General features: G+C 41.0%; 1 protein-coding gene across 1 annotated transcript; it reads right to left on the reverse strand.

Annotated features, from left to right (window-relative positions):
* Positions 1–11: 11 nt before the first annotated feature.
* exo1 (exonuclease 1) lies at positions 12–25,414 on the reverse strand. The gene is made up of 13 exons (XM_022765159.1): positions 25,254–25,414; positions 24,996–25,115; positions 23,369–23,492; positions 20,956–21,093; positions 19,091–19,303; positions 14,155–14,342; positions 13,938–14,040; positions 13,640–13,850; positions 11,986–12,172; positions 9,075–9,627; positions 8,827–8,907; positions 5,851–6,047; positions 12–163 (listed from the first exon to the last, which is right to left on the reverse strand). Exons 1-13 carry the CDS (start codon positions 25,412–25,414, stop codon positions 46–48), a joined length of 2,394 nt encoding a protein of 797 aa, XP_022620880.1. The 3' UTR covers positions 12–45.
* Between the last annotated feature and the right edge of the window lie 132 nt (positions 25,415–25,546).

Raw genomic sequence — 25,546 nt, forward strand, 5'->3', positions numbered from 1 at the left:
ACCCACCACCACAGAGCGCTCAGCACTCAAACATTCAAAGCATCATCAGAAGCTGGTGATTAGGTGAGAGTCTGTCTGAGCTGAGCTGGTCAGCAGGTTTTCTTTGACTGGAGACATGGGCTTTGTCTTTCCCTCCTTACAGGAAGTCATCTTCCGACTGTCTCTGAAAAACACAAGCAGCACGGTGTCACAACTGTTCCATCACAAACTACAGACACTGATCAACACAGACATGATGCAACAACATCAGATAGTTTAAATGTTCCTTTCCTTCTCTGACAGTGTGTTTCGATGATGTGAATCTGCTGCGATCAATGTGTTAAACAGCTATTATCATGAAATTGACTGGTTGATTGATTGATTTTTCCATGAGAATATACTGAACTCAGTGATACTCAGTGATCACGACAGATAACATTTTTAAATGAAATAAATATTTATTGGTACCACTTTTTACACAGTATTCATAAGCTGTATAAATGCATGACAGATCATTTACTTTATAGATCATTTATAAGTTATTGATTAGAAAAACGTCTGGGTTGGAAGGATGTGAAAATCTCTGATAACTGAGAGATTGATAGTGAATACTGTACGTTGGTACTGTGAGAGAGGGTCTCACTGTCTGATAAAACCACATAGTCTGAAGATATAAATATTAATTATATATATATATACACACGCACTGTATATTAATAATATATATGAATAATATTATATATTATAATACATATTTTCTTTTAATTAAAAGATTAAAAGTCAACAGCAACATTTAGTGACAAATCAGTGACTGTTAATCAAACCCATTACTCATACTGTGATTGTCAAATCACATCTTAATAAGTAAGTAATGGATTAAACAGTGTGTGCGTGTGTGTATCTGCTCTAATATAAACTATTAGCATGTCTCACTGACTGGATTAGCAGCCACAACAGTAATCAAGTAGGTCCAAGGCCAAGAAGCACATCAGTAACTAAAGAGACAAACAAATCCACTGTAGTTTCTCTACTCTACTGCCTGGGTCTGGTCCTGGATGAGACTCTATCAGAGTGCAGGTTAGCATTAGCATCTCAGTCCTGCTCTGTGCTGGGTGGGGGAATCATTACACTCCAGCCAAACTTCACATTGGAGACATTACATTTAATAAAAATACATGAGTTAGTGCTGGAAACAAACTGTTTGAAAATATCAGCAACAGAACAGAACTCTAACCAGGAACCAGGGTTGTATTAGAATGACATAAGAGTCATTGTTCCTAATCAGAACTAACTACACTGCAAGAATAGTGTTATTTTATTTTTTATATGCTTTCTACATGAATTCTTCTACTGCTGAGGATGCTGACTTAAGCTGGGGACATATTTGTGCATATCTGAGATTGCAACTGATTGCAGCATTTTACTGGGTTCTTGGTTTTAAATAAGGAAACATTTATAAAAATAAATCAATAAATAAATTTAAAAAAAAAAAATCAGCTTGAGATGATGTTATGAATGATGTTAGCTTAAAGTTATAATTTTCAGCTCTATTTTTGAACCAGATGAAGGATTTTCGTCATCGGACGTCTGGATCTGAAGTTATCAGAGAAACAAGCTGAGGAAATGTGCGACAGCTCAGCTCCCAGCTGCTGGAGACGTCCTGTCCTGTGTCACTGAATAGCGTCAGTGAATCTCTGGTTTTTAAAGGTAAACTGCTTTATACAGTTGTGTTCAAAATAATAGCAGTCCCACATCACTAGCAAGATAAATCACTGTTTTTGTTAGAATTTCAACTTCTACGCTGCAAGTAAGTTTCTAGAAGGTTTAGTAAAGGTATAGAAAACCAACAGACCCAACAGGCATGATGTGCATGCTGCTGATTCTGTAAAACTGAATCATTTACTGAAAGGGGCGTGTTCAAAAAATAGCAGTGCCGAGTTCAATTAGTGAGGTCATTGATTCTGTGAAAAAAATAGGCGTTAAACAGGTGGCCCTTATTTAAGGATCAAGGCAACTGATGCTGCATTTGCTGGCTGTGCATTTGTCCTTGAAAAACAGAGGAAAATGGGTTGTTCAAGACACTGTTCAGAAGAAGAGCGTTCTTTGATTAAGAAATTAATAAAAGAGGGGAAAAACCTATAAAGAAGTGCAGAAAATGATAGGCTGTTCAGCTAAAATGATATCAGACGCTTTAAAATGGCAGCCAAAACCAGAAAGGCGAGGAAGAAAAAGAAAAACGACTATTCGAATGGATCGGAGAATAACCAAAATGGCAAAGGCTCAGCCAATGATCAGCTCCAGGAGGATCAAAGAAGATCTAAGATTGCCTGTGAGTACTGTAACAATCAGACGACGTCTATGTGAAGCCAAGCTACCAGCAAGAAGCCCCCGCAAAGTCCTATTGTTAAAAAACATACATGTGCTGAAGCGGTTACAATTTGCCAAAGAACACATTGACTGGCCTAAAAAGAAATGGTGTAATATTTTGTGGACTGATGAGAGTAAGATTGTTCTTTTTGGGTCTAAGGGCCACAGACAGTTTGTCAGACGTCCTGCAAACACTGACTTCAAGCCACAGTACACAGTGAAGACGGTGAAGCATGGTGGTGCAAGCATCATGATATGGGGATGTTTCTCGTACTATGGTGTTGGTCCTATTTATCGCATACCAGGGATCATGGCTCAGTTTGAGTACATCAGAATACTGGAAGAAGTCATGTTGCCATATGCTGAAGAGGAAATGCCCTTGAAATGGGTGTTTCAACAAGACAATGACCCCAAACACACCAGCAAGCGAGCAAAATCATGGTTCCAGACAAACAGAATTCAAGTAATGGAGTGGCCAATACAATCCCCGGACCTTAATCCCATAGAAAACTTGTGGGCTGACATAAAAAATGCTGTTCATGAGGCAAAACCAAGAAATGCAGAGGAATTGTGGAACATAGTACAATTGTCCTGGGCTGCAATACCTGTTGACCGGTGCCAGAAGTTGGTCGACTCCATATACCACAGATGTGAAGCAGTTATCAGAAACCGTGGTTATGCAACTAAATATTAGTTTATGATTCTCAGGAAAGTTGAATCTTCAAGCATTTCTTGGTTTATACAGTACATTTTTGAGTTTGTAAAGAAAGATGTCAACACTGCTATTTTTTTGAACATTATATTTCTTGACTTTCTGTAAAATATTATCAAATTCAATTACTTTTTCCAATTTTCTTGCTTTGAAATAGAATGTGCAGTGTCCCCAATGCATTTGTGTTCATTAAAATACAATTTATTTGAAGAATTTTGAGGTTTACTCACCTTTTTAAACACACTGCTATTATTATGAACATATCTGTAGGTGTTTCTACTGGTTTTAATCCCCTGGTGTGTTCGTTATGGAGAGGAGATCACTGTGAATTATTCAGCTACCAGTTAAAACCTCCTGACGTCTGGTTCATAAGTTATTAAAGAATCAAAGGTAAGCAGTCTCAGTTTCCAACTATACGTCATGTGTCCACCGTCCAGCGTCGGTGAATCAATGATTTTTTAAAAGTTATCTTTAGGGCGTTGTTGCCTTTACCTACCTCTGTGGATAATTCATCTGCTGGTAAAAACCTGCTGAACATCTGCTATCAGAGAAACAATCACAATAAAGCTTAGCATCAGTCTCAGCTCCAACTCTTCCCTGAGTCTCTGTCCTCCGTACAGCGTCGCTCAAACACTGACTTTAAAAGTCAAACTGCTTTATTCAGTGTTTTTAATTGTTAGAATCACCGGGTCTGTTTGATTTCCTGAACCACTGACACTGAAGGAATCCAAACCGGGAGGAGCTTACGGTAATGGTGATGAAGACAACAACTCCCATGATCCCACGCCATTTCATGACGACACCCAATGCAGTCTTTTGTTATTGTTTTGATTAGAGAGCCCTAGAGGCAGAAGTTACAGTTACAGTGCGTTTTACTGGCTAACTTCAGGTGAGAAAATCAACAGCTGTCACCTGCGAAGCTGCTTTTCCACTTCTGTGTTATCATGGTAAGCTGCATCTGTGGAAAGACTGACAGGTGAACAGTTACAGGAGGGTGGGGCTTAGTGAATAAGCAATTAGTCGTTAGGAAATGGATTTTGGTCCAGATGCTTTGTGACTCTAGTGGTCAAAGGTCAAACAGTTCATTGACCTGAGGAACAGAAGCAGTGTCATCCTGACAGAGAGACTGTTCACACCCAAACTGTGTTCTCATTAATGGCCTTTCATAACTGCACTATGAAGAATTAGTACATTTATGAAGTCATTAATTACTACTTGTAAACCCTTTATAAAGGGTGATTTTTATCTATTTTGAATTTCTGAGATATTCCAAATCGAGTTCACCAGCTGATCTCACTTGTTCACTAGCCGTTACATCACACAGCCCCACATACCTATTAATGTTCATTTCAGCCTTTACAGCAGATGATACTCTGATTTAATCCACTTTTAATAACAACTCCTTATTGAAATGAGCTGTTCTAATCCAGTCGACTGTTTATTGGTCGTATTTATTTATGGTCTTATGATTCTCAGGTCATTCAAGTGCTCAGTCAGACAGAGGGAGAAAGATATTAATGAAGATGAAAAATTAAACATCCAGCATGTCTGGGTCCTAGTGTTGTTTTTGGCGGCCTGTTTTAATTTTAGTTTTAGTCTAGTCTTTGTGTCAAGCTGTCATTTTAGTTTTTATTAGTTTTAGTCACGTTCATACTCTTTTTAGTCTAGTCAAGTTTTAGTCGACTAAAAGTCTGAGCATTTTAGTCTTATTTTAGTCAGAATCATCCATGACTATTTTAGTCTAGTTTTAGTCGACGAAAACTGATGACATTTTAGTCTAGTTTTAGTCAACGAAAATTTTATTTTAGTCTCTTTCTAGTAATGCAATTCTATTTAACCCAGTATAGTATAAGTACCTAGTAGTATGGACAAAACCAAAATTTTCTTTTAGCCAAACCCATTTCACAGTTCAAACAAGGTTACCTTATTATTATATTATTGTTACCTTATAGACTCAAGAATACATCCATTCCAGACACACAAGACGCTCTGATTTGAATTTACAACATATTTATTTTACCAACCAAACGTGTTTTCCTGTGGTTTTGTGGCCGCATTTCTCCCCATCTTTTTCCACAACACATTCTGGGTTTTTTTCCACCTCTATGTAATGAAAGTGTGTCCAAATGTCATTTCGTCTTTTTCTTCCAAAGAAGAACCCCGACTGGCTGCCGGCCATCGGTCCTTTTCTCTGTCGCGTTATGATTCTGAAATTGTCGTTCAACCGCAGCTGCAACTTCTAAATGCCGCCCGCGAGTGGGGATTGAGGAAGTGACGTCGCATGCGTCGGCGCAGTGCGACCTGATGATGTGAGACACAGGAAACAGAAATACTGCAAAATAATAATAACTCGACTAAACGAGTCGAAATGACGTTATAACATTTCATCTCGTCTCGTTTTAGTCAACGAAAATGAAGAGACATTTTAGCAGAGTTTTTATTTTGTAAACCAAATTTAGTCTCGTTTTTATTCGTCAACAATATTGCATTATATATTTAATTATAGTTATCGTCACATGACCAGCATTTACGTTGCGTCTCGTCTCGTTTTCGTCACGTGATAAAGGTTCGTTGACGAAGATATTTAGTCATAATTTTCGTTGACGAAAGCAACACTACTGGGTCCCTCATCCACAGATTAACACATCCATGATGAACAGAGGACTGAATTCTTAAAACTTCCATTATGTTCCATGATATTTACCAGCCACAGTCCTTTGAAAGCAGATTTTAAGACTCATGTAGACAAAGTGATTAGAGTTGCACTTCAGTAACTGGAGGGTTTCTCTTACTTTCTGAAGCTGAAGTTCTTCCAGAGGCTGCTGATGGTGGTCTGGACACCAGGGTTGTTCTCATTATTGGCAGAAGAGATCTTCTTCCCAGAGCCCAGAGACTTCTTCCTCAGTCCACTGGCCCGGGCTGGGCCCAACATCTGCACCTTTGCTGCTTGACCCGGGCTAATGGACTTCAGCTTTGACAGACCTGAGACCTGGAGGCAGACAGACCACGTACAGAGGACAAGATGAAAACACGGAGGAAAACACAAACTGCTGAACTGCTGTAAAAGGCATCATCATTTCTGAATTGTGAGTTTAATAATCCACTGCCATTCTAGCCGCTGTGTGTGTGTTGCAGGGGCTTTAGAGGCCTCAACACGGACTCCCACAATCCTCTAGTGAGTTGGTATACAGAAATATTTTAGAGACTTGGTTATTGGTTAATTATTGAGATTCAGCTGCATTAAAAAGTATTTGTGATGGGAGAGAGAACAGGGGGTTTACCTACCTGAGACTCTCTCACTCCCTCTATTTATTTGTATATACTGCAAGTTTAAAATCACTGTCATTAAATATTAATTTAATCTGATTTTTTTTTTGCTGTCTTTACTGGGGAGCAGACAGTACACAGACAGACAGGGTGCTGCTGTGATGTGGGATGAGTCTTAACCGTTTGGTTATCAAAACAGCACATTAAATATAACTTTTAACACAATGACAAGTAAATACAAGTATTTAAATACACTCAACGGCCACTTTATTAGGTATACCTTTTCTACTGCTCGTTAACGCAAATATCTAATACACCATGGCAGAAACTCAGTGTATTTAGGCAAGTACACATGGTCAAGACGATCTGCTGAAGAACAAACCGAGCAGCAGAATGGGGAAGAAAGGTGATTTAAGTCACTTTGAACGTGGCATGGTTGTTGGCATAGTATTTCCAGTTAACCAGTACGTCAGAAATTGCTGATCTACTGTGATTTTCACACACAACCATCTCTAACGTTTACAGAGAACGGTCTGAAAAAGAGAAAATATCCAGTAAGCAGCAGTTCTCTGGCCTCTGCCTTGTTAACGCCAGAGGTCATAGGAGAATGTTACAACTGAGGTATGCAGGAGAGCATCTCTGAACACACAACAAACCTTGAAGCAGATGGGCTACAGCAGCAGAAGACCATCACTGGGTGCCACTCCTGTCAGCTAAGAACAGGAAACTGAGGCTACAATTCACACAGGCTCACCAAAACTGGACAATAGAAGATTGCCTGGTCTGATGAGTCTTGATTTCTGCTGTGACATTTGGATGGTAGGGTCAGAATTTGGCGTAAACAAAATGAAAGCTTGGATCCATCCTGCCTTGTATCAATGGTTCAGGCTGGTGGTGGTGTAATGGTGTGGGGGATATTTTTCACACTTTGGGCCCCTTATTACCTTATGGCTACTTCCCACAGGATAACACACCATGTCACGAAGCTCAAATCATCTCAAACATTTCTTGAACATGACAATGAGTTCACTGTACTCAAATGGCCTCCATAGTCACCAGTTCGCGATCCAATAAATCACCTTTGGGATGTGGTAGAACAGGAGAATCACATCATGGATGTGCAGTTGACGAATCTGCAGCAGCTGCGCAATACTATCATGTCAATATGGACCAAAACCTCTGAGGAATGTTTCCAGCACCTTGTTGAATCTATGCCACAAAGAATTAAGGCAGTTCTGAAGGCAAAAGGGGGTCCAACCCAGTACTAGCAAGGTGTACCTAATAAAGTGGCCAGTGAGTGTACATTCACAAGTGAATTTCATGAATCAGGGATACGCTGAAAAAAAAAAAAAGACCTGCCATGTAAAACTAGTACAGCAGTGTAGAGACTCCTGAGTGAGAAGATGCAGGACATGAGTTGTAATTTAATGATACTATTGTATTTTACATTTCAGGTATAAGAGATGCTGCCACTAACCAGCAGTTCAAGGTTTCATTTGTCACATGACAAGGTTCAATGAACAGTAAGGAAAGCTCAGCAGTATGGCAAAAAAATTTCAATATTCAATATCATCGGCCAAGCCTAATAATAATAACAATGATAATAATATTCCAAATAAATGGAAAATCTAGTAAAATGTCTTTGTTTTCGGACGCTGGTAATTTAAAACAGCCAAAGCAATGGTTACCATTGGCTATATGAGAAGCCTGCATGAATTCATGAATTTTGCACTTTATCATTTTGTCCGCGTTCTTTATTCTTTCTTTGCCATGTGCTCCAAGAAACATTCTTTTAGTCCACACACGCGATCTTTTATTTTTATAAGCCAAGTCAAGACCAACTGAACCAAAACAACAGGAGTGCCTCAGAGTAATTTTTGTAACTTAATCATCACGTTTAATTTTTGAAGATTTTGACAACTTTAGAGTGATCTGGTCAACGCCAGTCTCCTCTAAAGTTATCTAGCCAAAGCGAAGTGCCTTAGACTTTATTTCGCATCAACCCACAGGAGACACCGGCAGATAAGACATCTGCGCACGACCGCCTGCAGAGAGGCCTACATGAAGCCAAGAATGCCCGAGACAGAAAGTCTCCTGGCAAACTCCACCAGAGCTGAAGCGCTGAGACACTGGCAGTTGTTGTCCTGTTGTTTTCTTTTGAAGTAGAGACTGGAGATCCATTGAATTCAGAGGTCACACCTTCTGATATGAGATTGATCGCGTTAATCAATGAAGTAATTCATTGTTGTCCTCCCCAAGGACTGGTGCCCCCTTTCAACGAGAGCAAATTCTAAATTGTGGTGTTCACGCTACACTAATGGATGGATGGTTTATATTATATATATTATACCTCATTACCACCTTATATCCAATGCTAAAAACCCATACTAATGAAATTCTTTAGTTGTTTGAAGCTCTACAAGGCAGGCTGACACAACACTCCTTCACTGTCCAATAGTAAAGAAGCAAAAATGTTGGATGTAACTGAAATACAAACTCACATTTGCTCTCAGAGTGCTGGGTTTCTTAGCTGGGTGTGTGGGACTCTGCTCTGGCTCTGAATCGCTGGGTGAATTCATTTCCTGACGAAACAAAGGAAACACACTTAAAAACACCAAACCAAGCCCCCAAAATAGCTTTCTGCACACATATTCATGAAACTCTGATGATGATGCATGTGTTGAGGCTGACCCAACCACAGGGGATATAGAGACATTTATAACGCTAATGGAGATTTGTATGTACGTACAGAAACTGCATCCTCCTGGTGGGAGGAGTGGAAACTTTCGGTGCGGACTTGCTCTTTGTGGCAGGATGCAAGGTATGGCTGGGACTGGGAGCCATAGGCACTATCCTGGGACGGAGGGGAGTCTGGGAGGTTGTACTTCTCCTCTGGGTCTCTGTCAGTGGAGGATGGACATGAGGATGATTCCTCTCCAGAGGGACTGTGGGTCTTTGCAGAAGAGGAAAAACTCTCCTTCTTATACTCAAAGTGCTGCAGGGCGGCGAGGCCTGAGTTGCCCTGAGGTGTTTTTGATTGTTCACTGTAAGAGGAGCTACCGGACCAGTGGAACAGCCTGAGGCCTTGACTGGCTGAACTGGGGGACGGAGTTCTAGGTGATGGAGATGGGATGGGGGGGTCCACAGATGGAACACTGGGACCATCACTGTCATCAGTCTGGGTGTTGGGAGAGGACTGGGACTGCATGGGGCTGACAGCTGTGGGCTCCACACTGTGATGTGAATCCTCCTGAGCAGAATGCTTAGGGCTCACACTGACTGTTGAACTGGAACTGAAGAATCTACATGTGGGAATAAACACAACCACATTAGGATAACATACAAAGGTAGCCTTAATGCTAACTAAAGCTGAATGACTGTGACAAAAATGATCACAGTATCATTTTTGCAGATGTTGTAATCACAAGTACAGAACGGGTTCAACATTTTGTGAAATACACCAATGTTAAACAAGAAGATGAATACCAGGAGATCCACTGTTACTCAACACATAGAAGAGTCAGATTCATCCAAAACAGAGGACAGAGGTTTGGTGGCAGGTTTGTTCAAGCCTTTAGATTCACTTTAAAACCATTGACACGACAGGTGTGCAATTATTGGAACTGATGATGTCACAGGTCTACACCGTTTGTGAGATTCAACAGCAACTAGAATCATCTCCTCGTGGTTGTCTGCCTCCGCCACTCAGAATAGTTTCAGATTACATTCCTGTTTATCCAGAATCATATAAAATATTAACATTTGACCACCATAATCTAATTAGTTCATCCTTGAGTCCAAGTGAATGTTTGTGCCAAATTTAAAGAAATTCTGTCAAGGTGTTACTGAGATATCACATCCACGAGAATGGGACAGACAGACGGACAATCCGAAAACAATAGGCTCTGGAGGCATAACAAACAATGCTAAGGATATTATGCAGACAACTTACAACCACTATCTGCTGAGAGTTCAGGCCTCTTTAAGCAGAAGTATGTCCCAGTATTTACTTTACATATTGAGTGCCTGTCTTCTACATGAGTTGCCTCCAGCTTGACTCCAAGTATCATACCCAGCCTATATAATAATATCCCTGCCTATATAATCAGCATTACATCCAGGAGAAGATGCATCTGTCTCACATCTTTGTTCAGCATAAAGCTGGAGTCAGGCTGTGATTAGCCTACCTCAGCATAAAGACTGGAAGCAGAGGGAAACAGCTAGCCTGCCTCTGCCCAAAGTTAAAAATTATGCCACCACACCTACATCTGTATAATTAACAGCAACCTGTGGCTTTAGGGGTAGTTACGACATGCTGGGACTATTTCTTGACAAACAGTAGTGTATCCATCCACCAAATACTTCTGTGCTGCATCTCTGGCTACAGGTTTTGGCTCTTGCACAGGCACGGTGATATCAAACCTGGCAACCTCCCTGTCTGAGATAGTTCCAACATGTAACTCTTAAAAGCACAAATTGTGGCTTTTACCATTTATAGGTTAAACAGATGAGCTACAATTTGAAGCCACATTCACATCAGCATTTAAAAATCTGTTCATTTTACTGTCGTTGCAGGACAACGTCGATCCACACAAGTCTTCTGAGAAAAGTTCAGCCTATGGAAACTTTGCCCTGTTGACCAATAACAAACTGCTATCATGGCCTGTTGGCTGTGTTAGACCACTCACTTTTATATAAACACAGTTCTGCCTGAGTATAAACTGCTCAATGAAAAAGGCCTGGTTTGTATTTATGAGACAGGAATCGAGGGTATGAACAGGTGTCTGTAACCATGCTAGCTCACTAACTAACAGCAACATAGCTAACTTGGAGAGCTATTGTGACTGAAGAGCTATAGCATGTGCTGGCTAGAATGTTAGCGTTTAATAGGCAAGTAACTGTTAGCATGTTCTGGTGTGACCAGGGCCTTAAAGATTGCAGAATCTTTTGTATTTCATTTGGTCAAATCAGCTTTTATCCCATTCTCCTAGTCTTTATGCTGAGCTGAGCTAACCACACCCTGGCTAACCCCAAGGCTAACCACATCCCGACTCCATACTTAAAGCACTGGCATGAGATTGTCAATCTTCCAATCTCACTCTCAGAAAGAAAGTGACAGATTATTTCGTCAAATCTAAAGCTATTTCCTTGAGTTAACTAGATGGTTTTACTCTGTTTTTGAACCATCACACGTCCCATTTTTTATGAGGATCATTTGTCAGATCAGTTGCTACATTTTCTCATTTAGACTTTTTCTGTCCTCATTTATATCATTCAAATAACAAGTAATTACTACTGTATTACCTGAGGTCCACCTACAACCTCCTTAAGAGGATGTTTTAAATCACAATAACTTCAAATTTCAGATGATTCATTTTTAGATGTTAAAACACTTCTTTCTCTGATCCTCCATTTACCAACTTACCTCCACCACACAAACTCAATAAATTATCTTGAGCCCAAATAATCAAATTAAGTAATAGTTTATTACTGTGAAAAGTGAACCCCAATCAGTGACACATTCAAATGCATTTAAAGGCATGCAATTCTGTGTTCTATGTGCATACGGTAGTACAGTTAAATTTGTTTACCCTAAAGCACTCTAAGTACTAAGTAACTTGTGTCTCTAGAATGGTGGGTAATGATTTAACTAAGGTCACCTGCTGCGTGTGGCCTGGCCATCCCCCTCAGCCTCCTGGTTCCTCCTCTGCAGCAGGGTAGCGAAACGGTTGCGTGGCAGGGAGGGACAGGTTAAGGTGGGCTTGTCAGGCTGCTGGTCTGACCGAGATCGTTTCTGACTGGAGGAGGAGTACTGCTGCAGCATATCCTGGTCTGAGATACTGGAGTCTATGGGAGGAAAAACAAGTTCAACTGTGATAAAAAATAAAAAAAAAATGCTTAAAACTGTACATCATATGAATAATCAACACACACATAATCAAAGAAACAATCTGTATTCATTATCAATGCATTATTTTTTACTTTTGTAAAATATCTTTTTTTTCTTTGTTATAAAAGGTTTTACACTGTTACTTTTTACTAGTATTTCTCCTTTTTGTATTATCCTCCTAGTACTTTGCTGCCACAGTGACTCAGTTTCCTTAAAGGATCAGTTACAGCACCAGCATATTTAATTAAAACAAACACTCCTGAGTTAGTTGAACCCATAATGACCAAAGCAATCTAGTTACATAAGACCAGACAAATAAGCAGATCTTTTTTATGTGTAGATGCTCTATAAAATAAAAACAATATTCAAGAAACATCTCCGGGATGCACTCTGGGACGCATCATCATTGTTGTGAACCCGAGGTCATCAGGCGTTTCGGGTCTTACAACATAGGCGACCCAGTCGGGGCTGATCAGACCCCGACTTGCGTCCCAGCAGCTACCCACGGATCAGCCCTCTTCAACCAAAGCCACCTAGTGGCTTTCTCTGCGGCTTCGCTGGCGGATTTTATAGCCCTCTTCTTTTCTGCTCCTGTGATGCCTAGCCGAGTGAGGACCTTGCAGAATGAGTGTCCTGCGAATCCTCTGCAGCCGACCTCTATGGGCTCATAGAAAGTTTTCCAGCCTCTCCCCCTTGACTGCTCCACTAGTTCCTGGTACTTAGCACGTTTCCTCTTGTTGGCTTCATCTATGCGCTCTTCCTAGGGCACTGTTAATTCCAGCATGATCAGGTGTTTCGTAGCCTCAGAGGTGATGATCATGTCCGGACAGAGCGAGGTTGTTGCAATATTCTGTGGGAATATCAGCCGCTTTCCCAAGTCAGCCTGCAACTGCCAATCACGGGCTGTATGGAGAAGGCCTGTTGTTTGTCTTGACCGAGCCTGTGGTTTCTCCCCAGCTTTGATGAAGGTGACTGCGTTTTTTGGTGGGCGGTGATGTTTGCCGGTGTTAATGGCTGAAGCTACACTCTCTGCAACTGCCCTGAGCACCTGGTCGTGTCGCCAACGATAGCGGCCATCTGCCAGGGCCTTTGGGCAGCCGCTGAGGAGATGTTCCAGTGAGCCTCTTCCAGAGCAAAGCGGGCATGAGGGTGTATCACTCTTTCCCCAGACATGGAGGTTTGCTGGGCTTGGCAGGGCATCATAAACTGCCTGCACCAGGAACCGGACGCGACCGAAATCCGCCTGCAAGATGTTAGACCAAGTGATCCTGCGCTGCAGGGTACTCTCCCACCTGGTCCATGCCAATTGTTGTATTTCCTTCCGTCATTGTCAAACATATCTGATCACTTTAGAGCCAGTTGATCTACTGAGAACATTTGTATTAAATAACATGTACAATCTAAACACAGAGGTAACAGCTCACCCCTGGGTCTCTTCACCTGCAGCTCTCTGCAGGGCAGCCTCAGGTCCTCTGGGCTGATGACTCTCACCTTCCCTCTGGTGGAGGGAGGCCTGTCTGGAGAAGCAGTTGAGCATGGTGGGGCAGCAGGGGCTGGCTTGAAGCCTCTGCTCCAGATACTCGGCCCACTGGGTGCTGGTGAGTCATTCCAGCGTTGACTGCGAGTTTTAGATAGCTGGAAAGACATTTGTAGAGGTGTCATACATAAAATACAACATAATTTTCATCATCAGGACTTCTTTAACTGATTGTAATCGTATACCTGTGGAATGGGTTTGTCTGGGCTGAAGTCATCTATCCTCTCCATTGTGTTGATGTCAAGGTTTCCTAAAGCCATCTGCAGGCCTTTGTCATCTCCTACATTACTGGATTCAGCATCGTCAAGGAAAAGACGGTGGAGGTTAGAACTGAACAGTTTCTCACTCCTTGATTAACTGTAACCACATTTACAGAGGTGACACTTCAGGACAGGAGGATACAGTCCAGCGTAGCTGAGGGTGGATGGGTCAACATGCTTTGGGTATGGGTTGAGGGGTACAACCTTCCTCCTGACAGGATCGAAGACCAGCTGGTAGAGGAAGGTGTTATTGGCTCTGATGAATCCCTCGATGTACTGTTCAGGAACCACCAGACTTATCTTCAGGTACTGGCCCATCTTTCTGATCACCTGACACAGCAAATGTGTAGACATGTATTCATGGGTGTGATTTTAATCACATACATACAATATATATTTTCACTCTCTTGGACTCAGTTGCTCCTCTCACCACCTTTCTAGACTTTTTCAGTAATAAAATAGATTAGACATAAAATCACCTCTTCTTCTCCAGCTTCTACAGAACCAGCAAAGCATTACAGTGAGTCCCTTTTAACTTCTCCTTTAACAAATTTCAAGACTCTATCTCTTGAAGCACTGTCTAAGCTGGTGTTGGCTTCTAAACCCACCACCTGTCTGCTGGACCCTCTACCAGCTGGGCTCTCCAAAGACCTTTGGCCAATCTTGGGACCTTCAGTGCTGAACATTATTAATTTATCACTCAAAGTAGCTGCTCCCAGTAGCTTTAAGACTGCTGTGGTGAAACCTTTACTTAAAAAACCGCACCTTGATCCAGGATCCTTGAATTATTATTGACCAGTCTCAGACCTTCCTTTCTTTTCTAAAGTACTGGAAAGAGTTGTGTCTCAGGAGCTTTCGTCTCATTTGTCTAATAATCTTTTTGAACCGTTCCAGGCTGCCTTGGCCCTGGCCTGTCACTCCGTTAAAGTCCTACTTATCTGACAGAACACAGTACATCTCCTATAATAACACTATATCAACATACTCTGCTGTCAAATATGGAGTACCCCAGGGCTCTGTTCTTGGCCCTCTGCTTTTCTCTCTATATATTTCACCTCTTGGTCAAATTATTCGCAGTCAATTAATCAATCAATTAATTTCCATTTTGATGGATGGTGGATGTCTCATAATTTTTCGCTCCTAAATTCAGACAAAACTGAGATGCTGGTCGTTGGCCTGACCCGACATAGACACCAGTTTGATCAAGTAACAATAACTTTTGATAACTGTGTTATTTCTCATAGTCTGATTGACAAAAATCTGGGTGTCACTTTCGATTCTTTCTTCTCCTTTGAACAGCACATTAAAGATATCACCAAGACTGCCTTTTTTCATACATAACAGCTACATAACATAGCTAGGATTCTGTCTTTTCTGTCTAAGACTGATGCTGAAATCTTAATTCATGCTTTTGTTTCATCAAGATTTGATTATTGTAACATTTTGTATACCGGCCTGCCACATGCTCATATTAAAAGTCTTCAAATGCTTCAGAATGCTGCAGCTAGAATTGTTACCATCCAGAAAAGTTGATCAGTTGGAGCACTACAGTTGCCATTACATTACTATTGCTGTTACTGCCACTACTATCACAACTATTAATATTGCTATCATTGCACATTGCACAACGTAGGGCCTTGTCAACATTGAGGTCCTTGGATGTTCATGAAATTGGATGGGATGATTCCACATATAATAAAGGATTTTTTCCATATTTTTTGAAATTTTTTAGCCAAACAGGAAGTGGGCTATTTTGGCAGCAATTTTCATTTTACGAACAAAGTTTTGAGGCATTTAGGATGTGCAAATACTCACAAAAACTTGGCAGACAAGTTTGTATGTTTGTACTTATGAACAGTTTTCTTGATAACAGCATTGGGCATGGGCATGATACGTCGGCCCTATAGCGCCCCCTAATGACTTTCAGAATTTTTGAGGGGCCAGCAGTGCTCCTACACCCCAGATTTGGTGCATGCATTCAATGTTGCCCAACTCGGTTAATGCAAGAGGAGTTTATCATGGGCATGACAAAACGGCCCAAGGGCGCCCCCTAGAAAATTTCAACCAAGTAGCCCCCCCAGCACGTTTGACCTAGATGTATGAAATTCGGTAGCCATGTCTACCATGTTGAGAGCAACAAAAAAGCCTCTTGGACCCATAAGCTAAACCCAACTGGAAATCCATGATTTTGAAGTTAGTGTGCAAGTTTGTAGCATTTTGTTGTAATTTTCAGGCTTCGTACTTTATACTATCAGATCACCTACATATTGGCTTCACACAATCTTAAGACCAGTGTGATGTTAACTAGCAAAGCTTTTTCACGGTCGTTGAACGGCATGTCCGTGGCGAATTTCGTGGCTTCGCCATGACAGAAGAATGTCATGTTTAACAGTAGCCCCTGCAGTAGAATTCACCTAGATGGATGAAAATTGGTAGGCATGTGTATCCCATGGAGTTCTACAAAAAAGTCTCTTGGACCCACACCGTAAACGTCAGACAATGACAAACTCCTCCTAGAGTTTGAGTTTGAGTAGTTGTGAGTTAAATGGGATGGCGGTGCCAACGCGGGGAGTTTTGATGCTTTGCCATTAAAGAGGAAGTTATTACAACTATAGTATACCTTGCCCAATCTGCCACACACTTCACAAGTTTAATGACTGTTCCACACTGAAGACAACTTCATGGTAATATCAAGTCAAACTCCTAGTGCCAACTACTGGATACAGGAAATAACCCTGGAGAGAATATCATCATTTGATGTACGTGAGATTTTCATGGTCTGGTCTGCACTTGATGTACAGCAAGATAATGGATGTGTGGTGCATCTTTCATGCAATACGCTTTCTCCGCCATATGGTCCAAGTGAGAAATCTTCCTCGTGAGCGTGATGGTCACGTCCAAGCAGGGCGGCTGTGGCTGGCCTACCACCAACGCCCCCGGCATCCGCAAGAGTGCGATGGCCCGCTTTTGAGTTTTCACTGTAGGAATTTGAATCCTTCGCCATGAAAATTCAACTCGCTATAACTCCAGCGTGCATTGTCCAAACAGCCCCATGGCTTATATGTATGAAAAGAGTCCTGCCCTGAACAGACCTATATGTCCATAATTAGTAATAGTCATAGCACCACCTCATGGCAACATGTGATATTATGATTCTTTTTTTAATTATTATTCCTATAGTTGACCTAGCCCTCAAAAAAAGGGTCAGAAATAAAATTTGTTGAAAATGCTGATGCTTCATGCATGTCAATTTTGAGTTTTCAATTAAGGGCGTGGTTCTGGTGGCGAGTTAAATACGAAACAGGAAGTCGCTTTATGTCCATGACATATTGTCCAATTCCAAGATCATTGTTGGTTTATCCTAATCTGCATACTGATATTATACTATAGTCACAGCGCCACCTACTGGAAACAGGAACTAACTCTTGTGTGACAATCATATGATTTACATGACATTTTCAGTGCAAGGTAAGATTTGTATTCTACTCTACAGATATTAATTTTTGTACTTACTGGATTCAATGTTTCTGTTCAGAACATATTGAACTGAACTGATATTTTATTTCAAGAGAGCCACTGTAACGTTTGTTGAACAGCATCATTTGTGGCAACAAGTGACAGTTATGTGATAATGATTCATTTCAAATGTACTGCAACAGTAGAGAAGAGTCATAAATGTGAATAATTTTAACTGAAGGTCCACCTACAAGCTTGGTGATAAGTGAGCTATCTCCATGACATTTGAGCAAACTGGGATGTGGCTGAAGCTCTGCAAAAAGTTAGTTTTGAGTTAGGGTTACACTATCTTATCCACAGTCAGATCGTCCTGTTGTCACCCTGTGAACCTACCAGTGGCTGATATGATCATGGGAAGGTGGGGGTGTTGAGTTTTACTTACAAAGAAAGCTCAACCACAAAAATCAGCTGCTAAGGAACCAAATTAAGTGACGTGTTTTGTCTGTCTGTCTGTATTGATTTCTGCAACAGCACCCACAAACAACAAAACAGTGCTAAATGACAGTCAGCTGATCGGAATGTGTGTGGAGATGGAGATGCTTTTTGCTGGTTGGTCTCTTCTTTAGGACTTTAGCATTCCAGGTAGAAGACAGTTGGCAACCTTCCTTTAACTAGTGAACTGCTCACCCATTCTTTGTCCCTCTGTTCACATCTCTGTTGTTCACTGAGCTGCTTTTCCTCCCAGCATCTTAATTTTTCTTCATCTCATTTTACAACCATTTGTTTATCAGTTTCAAACATTTATAACTGGCAAAAGGTTAAAACACATGACCAATTATTAATGAGTTACTATAAGGCACCTTTTACCAGTTATAAAGGGTAGTTACTCATTAATATTAACAAGTAGCAAGCATTAACTTGATCTTGCCAAATAGTGAGCCTGCATCAATGTATGAAAACTGTGTTATAGCTTAACTATAATTGTTAACGTATGATGTTGACTTATGGTAAGTGTTAACAACTGAATGAATAAACTAATTATAAACCATTTATAAATCCTTCATAAGGGCAGTCTTATTGTAAAGTGGTACAGATCATTTAATATGTAAATGGGAAAACAAACCAACTATCGTCTTGACATTGGAAAAGCTCAATGTCCATCAGCAAAACCCTATTTTCAATTAAGATTATTTTGTCAACCGACTATCTCCAAGGCCAAGAATTAACTTTCACAGTCAAGACTCATAAATTTAGTAAACTGACCCATTAAGTCAGTTAAAGAACAATATTGCCAACATAAGCAAACATAAGCGAGTGGTCATACCAGAATTGAGTAATTGTCGATTATTGCTTATGAATTGAACTTTTCATTTCCAACAGAAAGAATGTGTTCTCTCTTCTTTCATTCAGAGTCTCACTTTAAATCTGTTGGACGAGCTGATTGGGGAGACAGAAGAGATGTGTAGGTTTTAGTCTGATAACCTAATACTTTCCTCAGAAGCCGGTGTGCAGCGTCATTTGCCATATTGATCTATCCCTCTTAAAAGTGAGGAACCTTTGGAATCCCCAGTTCAAACAGTAGTTACCTTGCTAAATGCTTAATCCACTTTGACTCTTCTCACCTTCAAGATATCAGGGTCTTTGGCTAGCCGAAGCAGCTTGCAGGCTTTGCCCAGGCCGATGCCGTGCAGAGAGGCCAGATAGTCGCAGCCAGAGAGGATGCACATGTACCGAAACTTTTCCTCTGTGAAAACGTTGCCCAGGGCGCGACAGCGGCCCAGGTTACTTTGGTCTATCTCCAGGCCGTTGCCCTGCTTGTCCATTTTGAGGATCACCTAAATGATAGTGAAACACGATTGATTAGTAAATATTTGTCTCTATAAAACATGTTTTGCTGTAAACCTAACAAACCCTGCACAAACACTGAATAATAGTGATACATGTGTCGACCCATAACCCGAGGGTTGGCCTGGTTTGGGTTAGTTTACGAGGAACTATCACAGATTCAGACGGGTTAGGCCAAAACCACACAAAGGAGCATTCTGACTAACTTATAAATATCTTGCAGAAACATTTGTGCGACAGGCTAGGCTGTGATTACAAGTCCTTTCTCTGTCACACTCTCACACTCTCTTTCTATCTCAAACACACATGCACACACACTAGAGGGTACAGGTCTTCTTATGCCATGGTCTTCAATAATCAGCATTATTGAACTATAAAGTTACTTACATACTGTGTATCACACATATCTCTGCACCTAGACTATAATTCATACTGCATTAGGCCAGGCTAAAAAAGACTGTAGACCTACACATGTAGAGATGGGACCCGGAGAGAGATCTAATTTGAATGATGGGACCCAATAACATCACCATACATCATCAACATAACCTTCATCATACAACCATCAGATTTCCTGTCTGTTCAGACCAGACTGTAAGTGTTTGGACAGTCACAGTTTTTTGCTCTTCAGGCTCTGAGCTTCAGCACATTCAATGTGAAACTATGTAATGGATAGTTCATTTAAGTGCCATATCTCTCAGTCTTTAATGTGAGCAGGTTTACATCAATATAATGGCAGATATATACTTTTTAACATATAGTGTGCAAAGTTAAGGGGTTCAAAAATACAAAGGACACATTAAGAGACACATTAAGTCAAACTAAATCATCATATTTGATATTGTGTGGAAAATACTTTGCAGTCAATGAACCTGAAGTTTTCAGCCAGCAGACATCAGCATACTCTCTGTATCCCCCCTGGAGTCTCTGCCTTAAGTCTGGTCTTGAATAATGAGTGTTGACTGAATCTGAGCGTAGAGAATACTTCTGTATACCTCTGCATTCATCCTGTTGCTTCCATCAGTGAAATCTTTAATGAATGTACCAGTTCCATTGGAAACCATTAAGTTCCCAGGCCATAACAGAACCATCACCATGTTTGACCAATCCCTCATGAATATTGATCAACATATTGTTCCACAGTTTGACGGCGGATGGCTGCAGCATCGGTTTATGCAACAAACAGGACAATTTCCAAAACTAAACAAAGTGTCAAACATGGAGCTGGGGGCCCTCAAGTGCTTGATGCATCTACAAGCTTGAGAAATGTATATAGCTGATGGAAACACACCTTATATATCTAAAAAAACAAACAAAAAAAAACACAATAAATATGCATGAACTAACACTGAAACAACACACAGGTGCCCCTGAAACATTTAGCTACTAACTGTCTATTACTTGCGATGTGGGCACTGTGTGTTTAAATGACTACATCTCCCACACAGTTCTTTCTATATTGACAAAAACTAATCATATTAAAGCTGAGACATGGCTGTTTAATGTAGTATCCATTATTTTCCATTTCCAACAGAATGTGCTGAAGCGCAGAGCCTGAAGAACAATTAAATGTGTAACTGTCCAAATACTTACGGCCTGGTCTGTACACACACTGTGTATATTCAGGTCTAGTACTTGATACCTTTTTGCAGCCAAATGCCAGCAGGTCAGAGTCTTCTGTGATGACAGCCTGGGCAAAACCAGATTTAGTGAGGTAAGCTAACTGAGCATCAGCTTCATATGGAGCCACCACACAGTCCACACCTCTCGCCCTTGCAGTCTGGGTCAAGAAAACAGACACACACAAACATTTCCTGTTATACTTGACTTCACCAACATGCAACATTGCATGAACCAGAGTAAAAGAAAGACAGATTACCAGGCAGCATATGTACAGTATCTATTTGGGTTCAGGAAGCTAAATTAAAGATTTTCATCACATTTTTAACATTTCCAAGAAAAGTATGTAACTCTGAAAAGAGACTGGAGTGGGGCTCTACTTGAGTTAGTTATGTAAGTGCATTCAATCTCTTCTTCTGCAAATGAAAATCCAAAGACACTGCAGAGACTTCAAGTGGTTTAGCATTACCTACTGTCTAAAATGATCTCTTCAAGGCAAATATTGTTATAGCTTTGCCCCCCCCTCCCTGCTCCTTGGGAAGATGCTACCCAAGATCAAAAGCCTATCAATGATGCCTCTTTTGCTTCTCTGATAGTATCTCCAGGTGAAGCCCTTTCCACACCTGCAGTGTAGAGTTATAGATAACCTCCTTACCAAGAGCTATCAGATGGGAAATCCTGGGAACTCCCACCTTGTACTAGCTCTATGGACTCGCCTTCATGATCAGAGAGAATGAGGTCCATGTTGAAGAAAATCATATAATCCACATATTCAGTATGCAATCTGCCTGACTCCCAAAGTCCAGAAACCAATAATTTCTTCCCACAACATCTCAGCCACCAGGCTGCCTTGATTTTGGACCCTTGGCTGTTAACAACGCTTTCCAAAGGTTTCACTATCCAGCTCAGGTGTCTGCCCCCAAGGTTCAGTGAGGTCAGAACGACTGTTGTCAAAGACCCCCCTTAAAGTATCTGGTCTTCAGTCAGGAAATTTCTTTGCTTCTAAAGAAATTAAGGTACCCTCAATTATGTTAACAGTTCTGTTCAACTTACTTCTTTGTTCTGAAGAAGTACAGTGGCTGAACCAGTTCTTAAAGGATTTTTATTTTCACATTCTTCTCCAGTGTCAGAGGGAGATGACTTTACAAGCACTGACTTGAAGGATGCTTATTTTCAGAGGGTGGATTTCATTCTCAGCCTCATCTCTCCCTTTCAGAAAAGCAAACAAATGAAATTGAGTCCTCCAGTGGCTGGCCAAAGTGGTGGTGGCAATAACATACCACTAGGGCCCCTTTTATGCAGATTTGGCTAAACAGACTAAATTTAGGATGGTGACAGTTTCAAGCCAGTGTCTTCAGCCTCTAAAGCCTTGGAGAAGCAAGGCCCTCCTGGTTGAGGGGCTGTGTGGAAACACAGGACATTATTTCCAGCACATAAATGTGCAGTTGGTGCAAGGGTCAACACGCGGACCTGGATGCTCAGTTAGACTGTAGGGTCACATTCTCTGAAAGGTGCTCTGCAGTTCCAGCCCCCACATGTCATTTTATCTTCATGGGATTTGGATGGTTCAGGAAGCATCATGCTCAGCACCATCTGAACCCTTGGAACAGGCTGACTTCAGAGAGCTGTCTGGAAAGACTGGCTCTCTCCTCACATTTGCTACATGAGTTGGCTTGCCTTGTGCCTAGTCTGTTGCCAGAAGTGTTTGCATTGGAATTCTTATCTTGGTCTAGTCTCGGGTTGTCATGTGGCTCTTTCAGCTTCTCACATCAATCAGCCCATCAATTTAGCAGTTTTTGTACCAAAACAAAGGAACAGCATCCTGGAGTCAGTCCACTTTGTTCTCTTCAATTACTGAGACACCTTATAGACATGTAGCTGGGTTCTGGTGTGCTCTTTGTTTGTCATGAGGGCAACAGTAAGGGTTGTGCCTTGTGTACACAGAGACTCTATCACAAGTTTACAGGCTCAACAGGTCCCCTGAGTTAACTCTGTATCAAGGTGTCTCCACTTCATGGGCTGCTTTGAAGGTCATTCTACTGAGTAACATTCCTGCTTAGACAACTTAGGCTTCTTCCTGTATCTGTGTGAGCTTCCACAGGGTTAATGTGGCCACCTCTCATCAGCAGCTGAGGCATACTGAGTGCAGATTCCTCATGACCTTGTTGGTACAGGACATCCAGTATTACATACTGTCCAGGAGTCAGGAAGAATGAAAAAGAATGGAGGTTACAAATGTAACTGGGGTTCTATGAATTATAGATCTCTGCCATTGTTCAATGTCCCTCTGAATCTTGATGAGTAACTTCTGTAGGTGACTGTTTGGTGTCAGGCTCCTTTATCAGGATGCTTGTGTCTCCAGTGTCATACGCATGTACGTGATGCATAACCAGGCATTAGGTAACATCTCTGGTGGTCATCCTGAATTCACTCACCTTAATAAGATTATGAGCCATGGCTGGAGTGATGTTAACAGAGCGAGTGAAACAGTCTCTGGCCTCAGACAACTTTCCTTCACGTAGCAGCTGGCGGCCTTTTTGAAGGTTCGCTTCTCTGCGCCTGAAGGGTGCATGAATGAAACATAATTAATAACCCAACAAACAACACAATGGCTATATTTAATACAGTTAAAATAGTAAAATCTCAAGGTGTCTTAAAGCTCAGGTGAAGGTTGTTGTGTTGTGGCAAACTCAGATTCCTTGTCAAGGATTTTTTGATGCCTTTTGGTCTCTGATGTTAAAGCATTTGTTTGTGGGAGGGGTGTTTGGTCTCACCTGTCTACAAGTCTGTACATTCCTCTCAACACAACATTAACAGTGTTGTTCTGTCGCTGTTTTGGAATGCAGTCCTTTAAACAAACCAAGCATTGTCTGAGCGTGCTTGTTACCAGGTATGAACAACACTAGATTTTTGTGTTTGGAAGAGGCCATCAGTTTTTCTCAGAAACAAATGAAAAAGTCAGTGAACCTCTGAATGGCCTTGTTTTCTGCATTGATTAGTCATAAAATCTGATCTGATCTTCTGAGTCACAAGTAAAGACAAACACAATGTGATTGAGCTGATATCATACAAACAATTACAATCTTTTTAGTCTTTATTGAACATAGCCATTACTCATACACAGTGCTGGTGGAAACAGCCAGTGAACCTTGGATTTAATAACTGGTTGAACCTCCTTTGACTCCGATAACCTGCAACCAGGGGCCAGAAAATTCTGTGTAGATTCATGACTAAAACTATGTGTGCACACAAAACGAGAAATATACATGCACATTCTTTTCATCACCATTATAAAGCCGTGCGTTCGCATGGTTCCACCTTATAAATCTCACTCATCGAGAAATTTGGCACATGTGCATGAGCCTCGTTTCCACTCCCACAATTAAATAAATGGATGAAGACACTTTCTTAATCAATCAGTTTGCATAAAAGAAAAACATAATGTCTTTCCCACACATAGAAGAAAGATGAAAAAGAAGAATAACAGTTTCACACATCCATCCCATCCCATCCCATCCCATCCCATCCCAGAGGATGAATCCAAAGACATTGGTGATTCCTTTACATTTCATCAAGAACCACCCGCAGGTCAGTGTTTTTAATTATTCAGTAAAATATCTCAATCAACTCTTTTTTTGTACAGGCATTCAAGGTTACCAGATAATGTTGCCTTTGCTGATACCATGAGATTTCCTCGAGGACCACCTTGAGGTTCACATTTGTGGTTTTGAGTGAAATGTCTCAACAACCATGAAATTTGGTACAGACACTTAATTCTCCCTCTGGATGGTTGTAAACACTCCATCTTCCGTCCATCTTGGGCCATCACAAGGTTACAATTTCAGTTTTTTTGTATATGAATGTATGTATCCAATATAGACTTTCTCAGTGATTAGTCTCTCTGTTGAAATTCACACATTTAAACTGAAATGCAAAAATAACAAACCTGCCAAAGTAACTTCCCTTCTATTTTATTTCCCTTTTATTCCAGGAGGTTAGATGTCCTGGATGCATGTGTGTCCTGCATCCACACATTCATCCATAATCAAGGTAAATACTCACTCTCTGCGAGCCTTCTCCACCTCTTGTTTGGATGGCAGATTGCGTCCATCAAACACCAGCACTGGTTTGACACCGAAGGTCAACAGCATTTCCACAAATTTCATGCAGTACCACACATACCTAGGTAAAAAAAAATTAAAAGGCCTTCATTAGTTCTAAACATTCAACCCTTATTTCAGGTAGATTACAAGGTAAATGTTGATGTTCTTCTCAAAAGCTTTTCTTTTTTCATTCATGTAAAATAATAAATATGCTTACTGATCAGTTGGTTCTCCTTTCGCGAGCTTCTCAGCACATGAAAATGCTCCTTTATGCAGCCAGCAGTAGGTGTCCACAGCCACTGTCTGGCCTCTGTATTTCTTCACACTGATGGGCTCTCCTGCATCTTTGATGAACTGTAGCAGTCCAGAGATTCCCATGTTCAGCTGCTGATCTGGGTAACACTCAACCTGTCAAAGAATCCACCACCGACAGAGCTCATCGTTAATAACATAAAACCTTGAGACCATCTCCTGAGAGTAAAAAGGTCAGAAAAAAAGAACAATAATTAT

The sequence above is a fragment of the Seriola dumerili genome, unplaced genomic scaffold (assembly GCF_002260705.1).
Source record: "Seriola dumerili isolate Sdu_G_001 unplaced genomic scaffold, Sdu_1.0 BDQW01000665.1, whole genome shotgun sequence".
NCBI classification, from domain to species: Eukaryota; Metazoa; Chordata; class Actinopteri; order Carangiformes; family Carangidae; genus Seriola; species Seriola dumerili.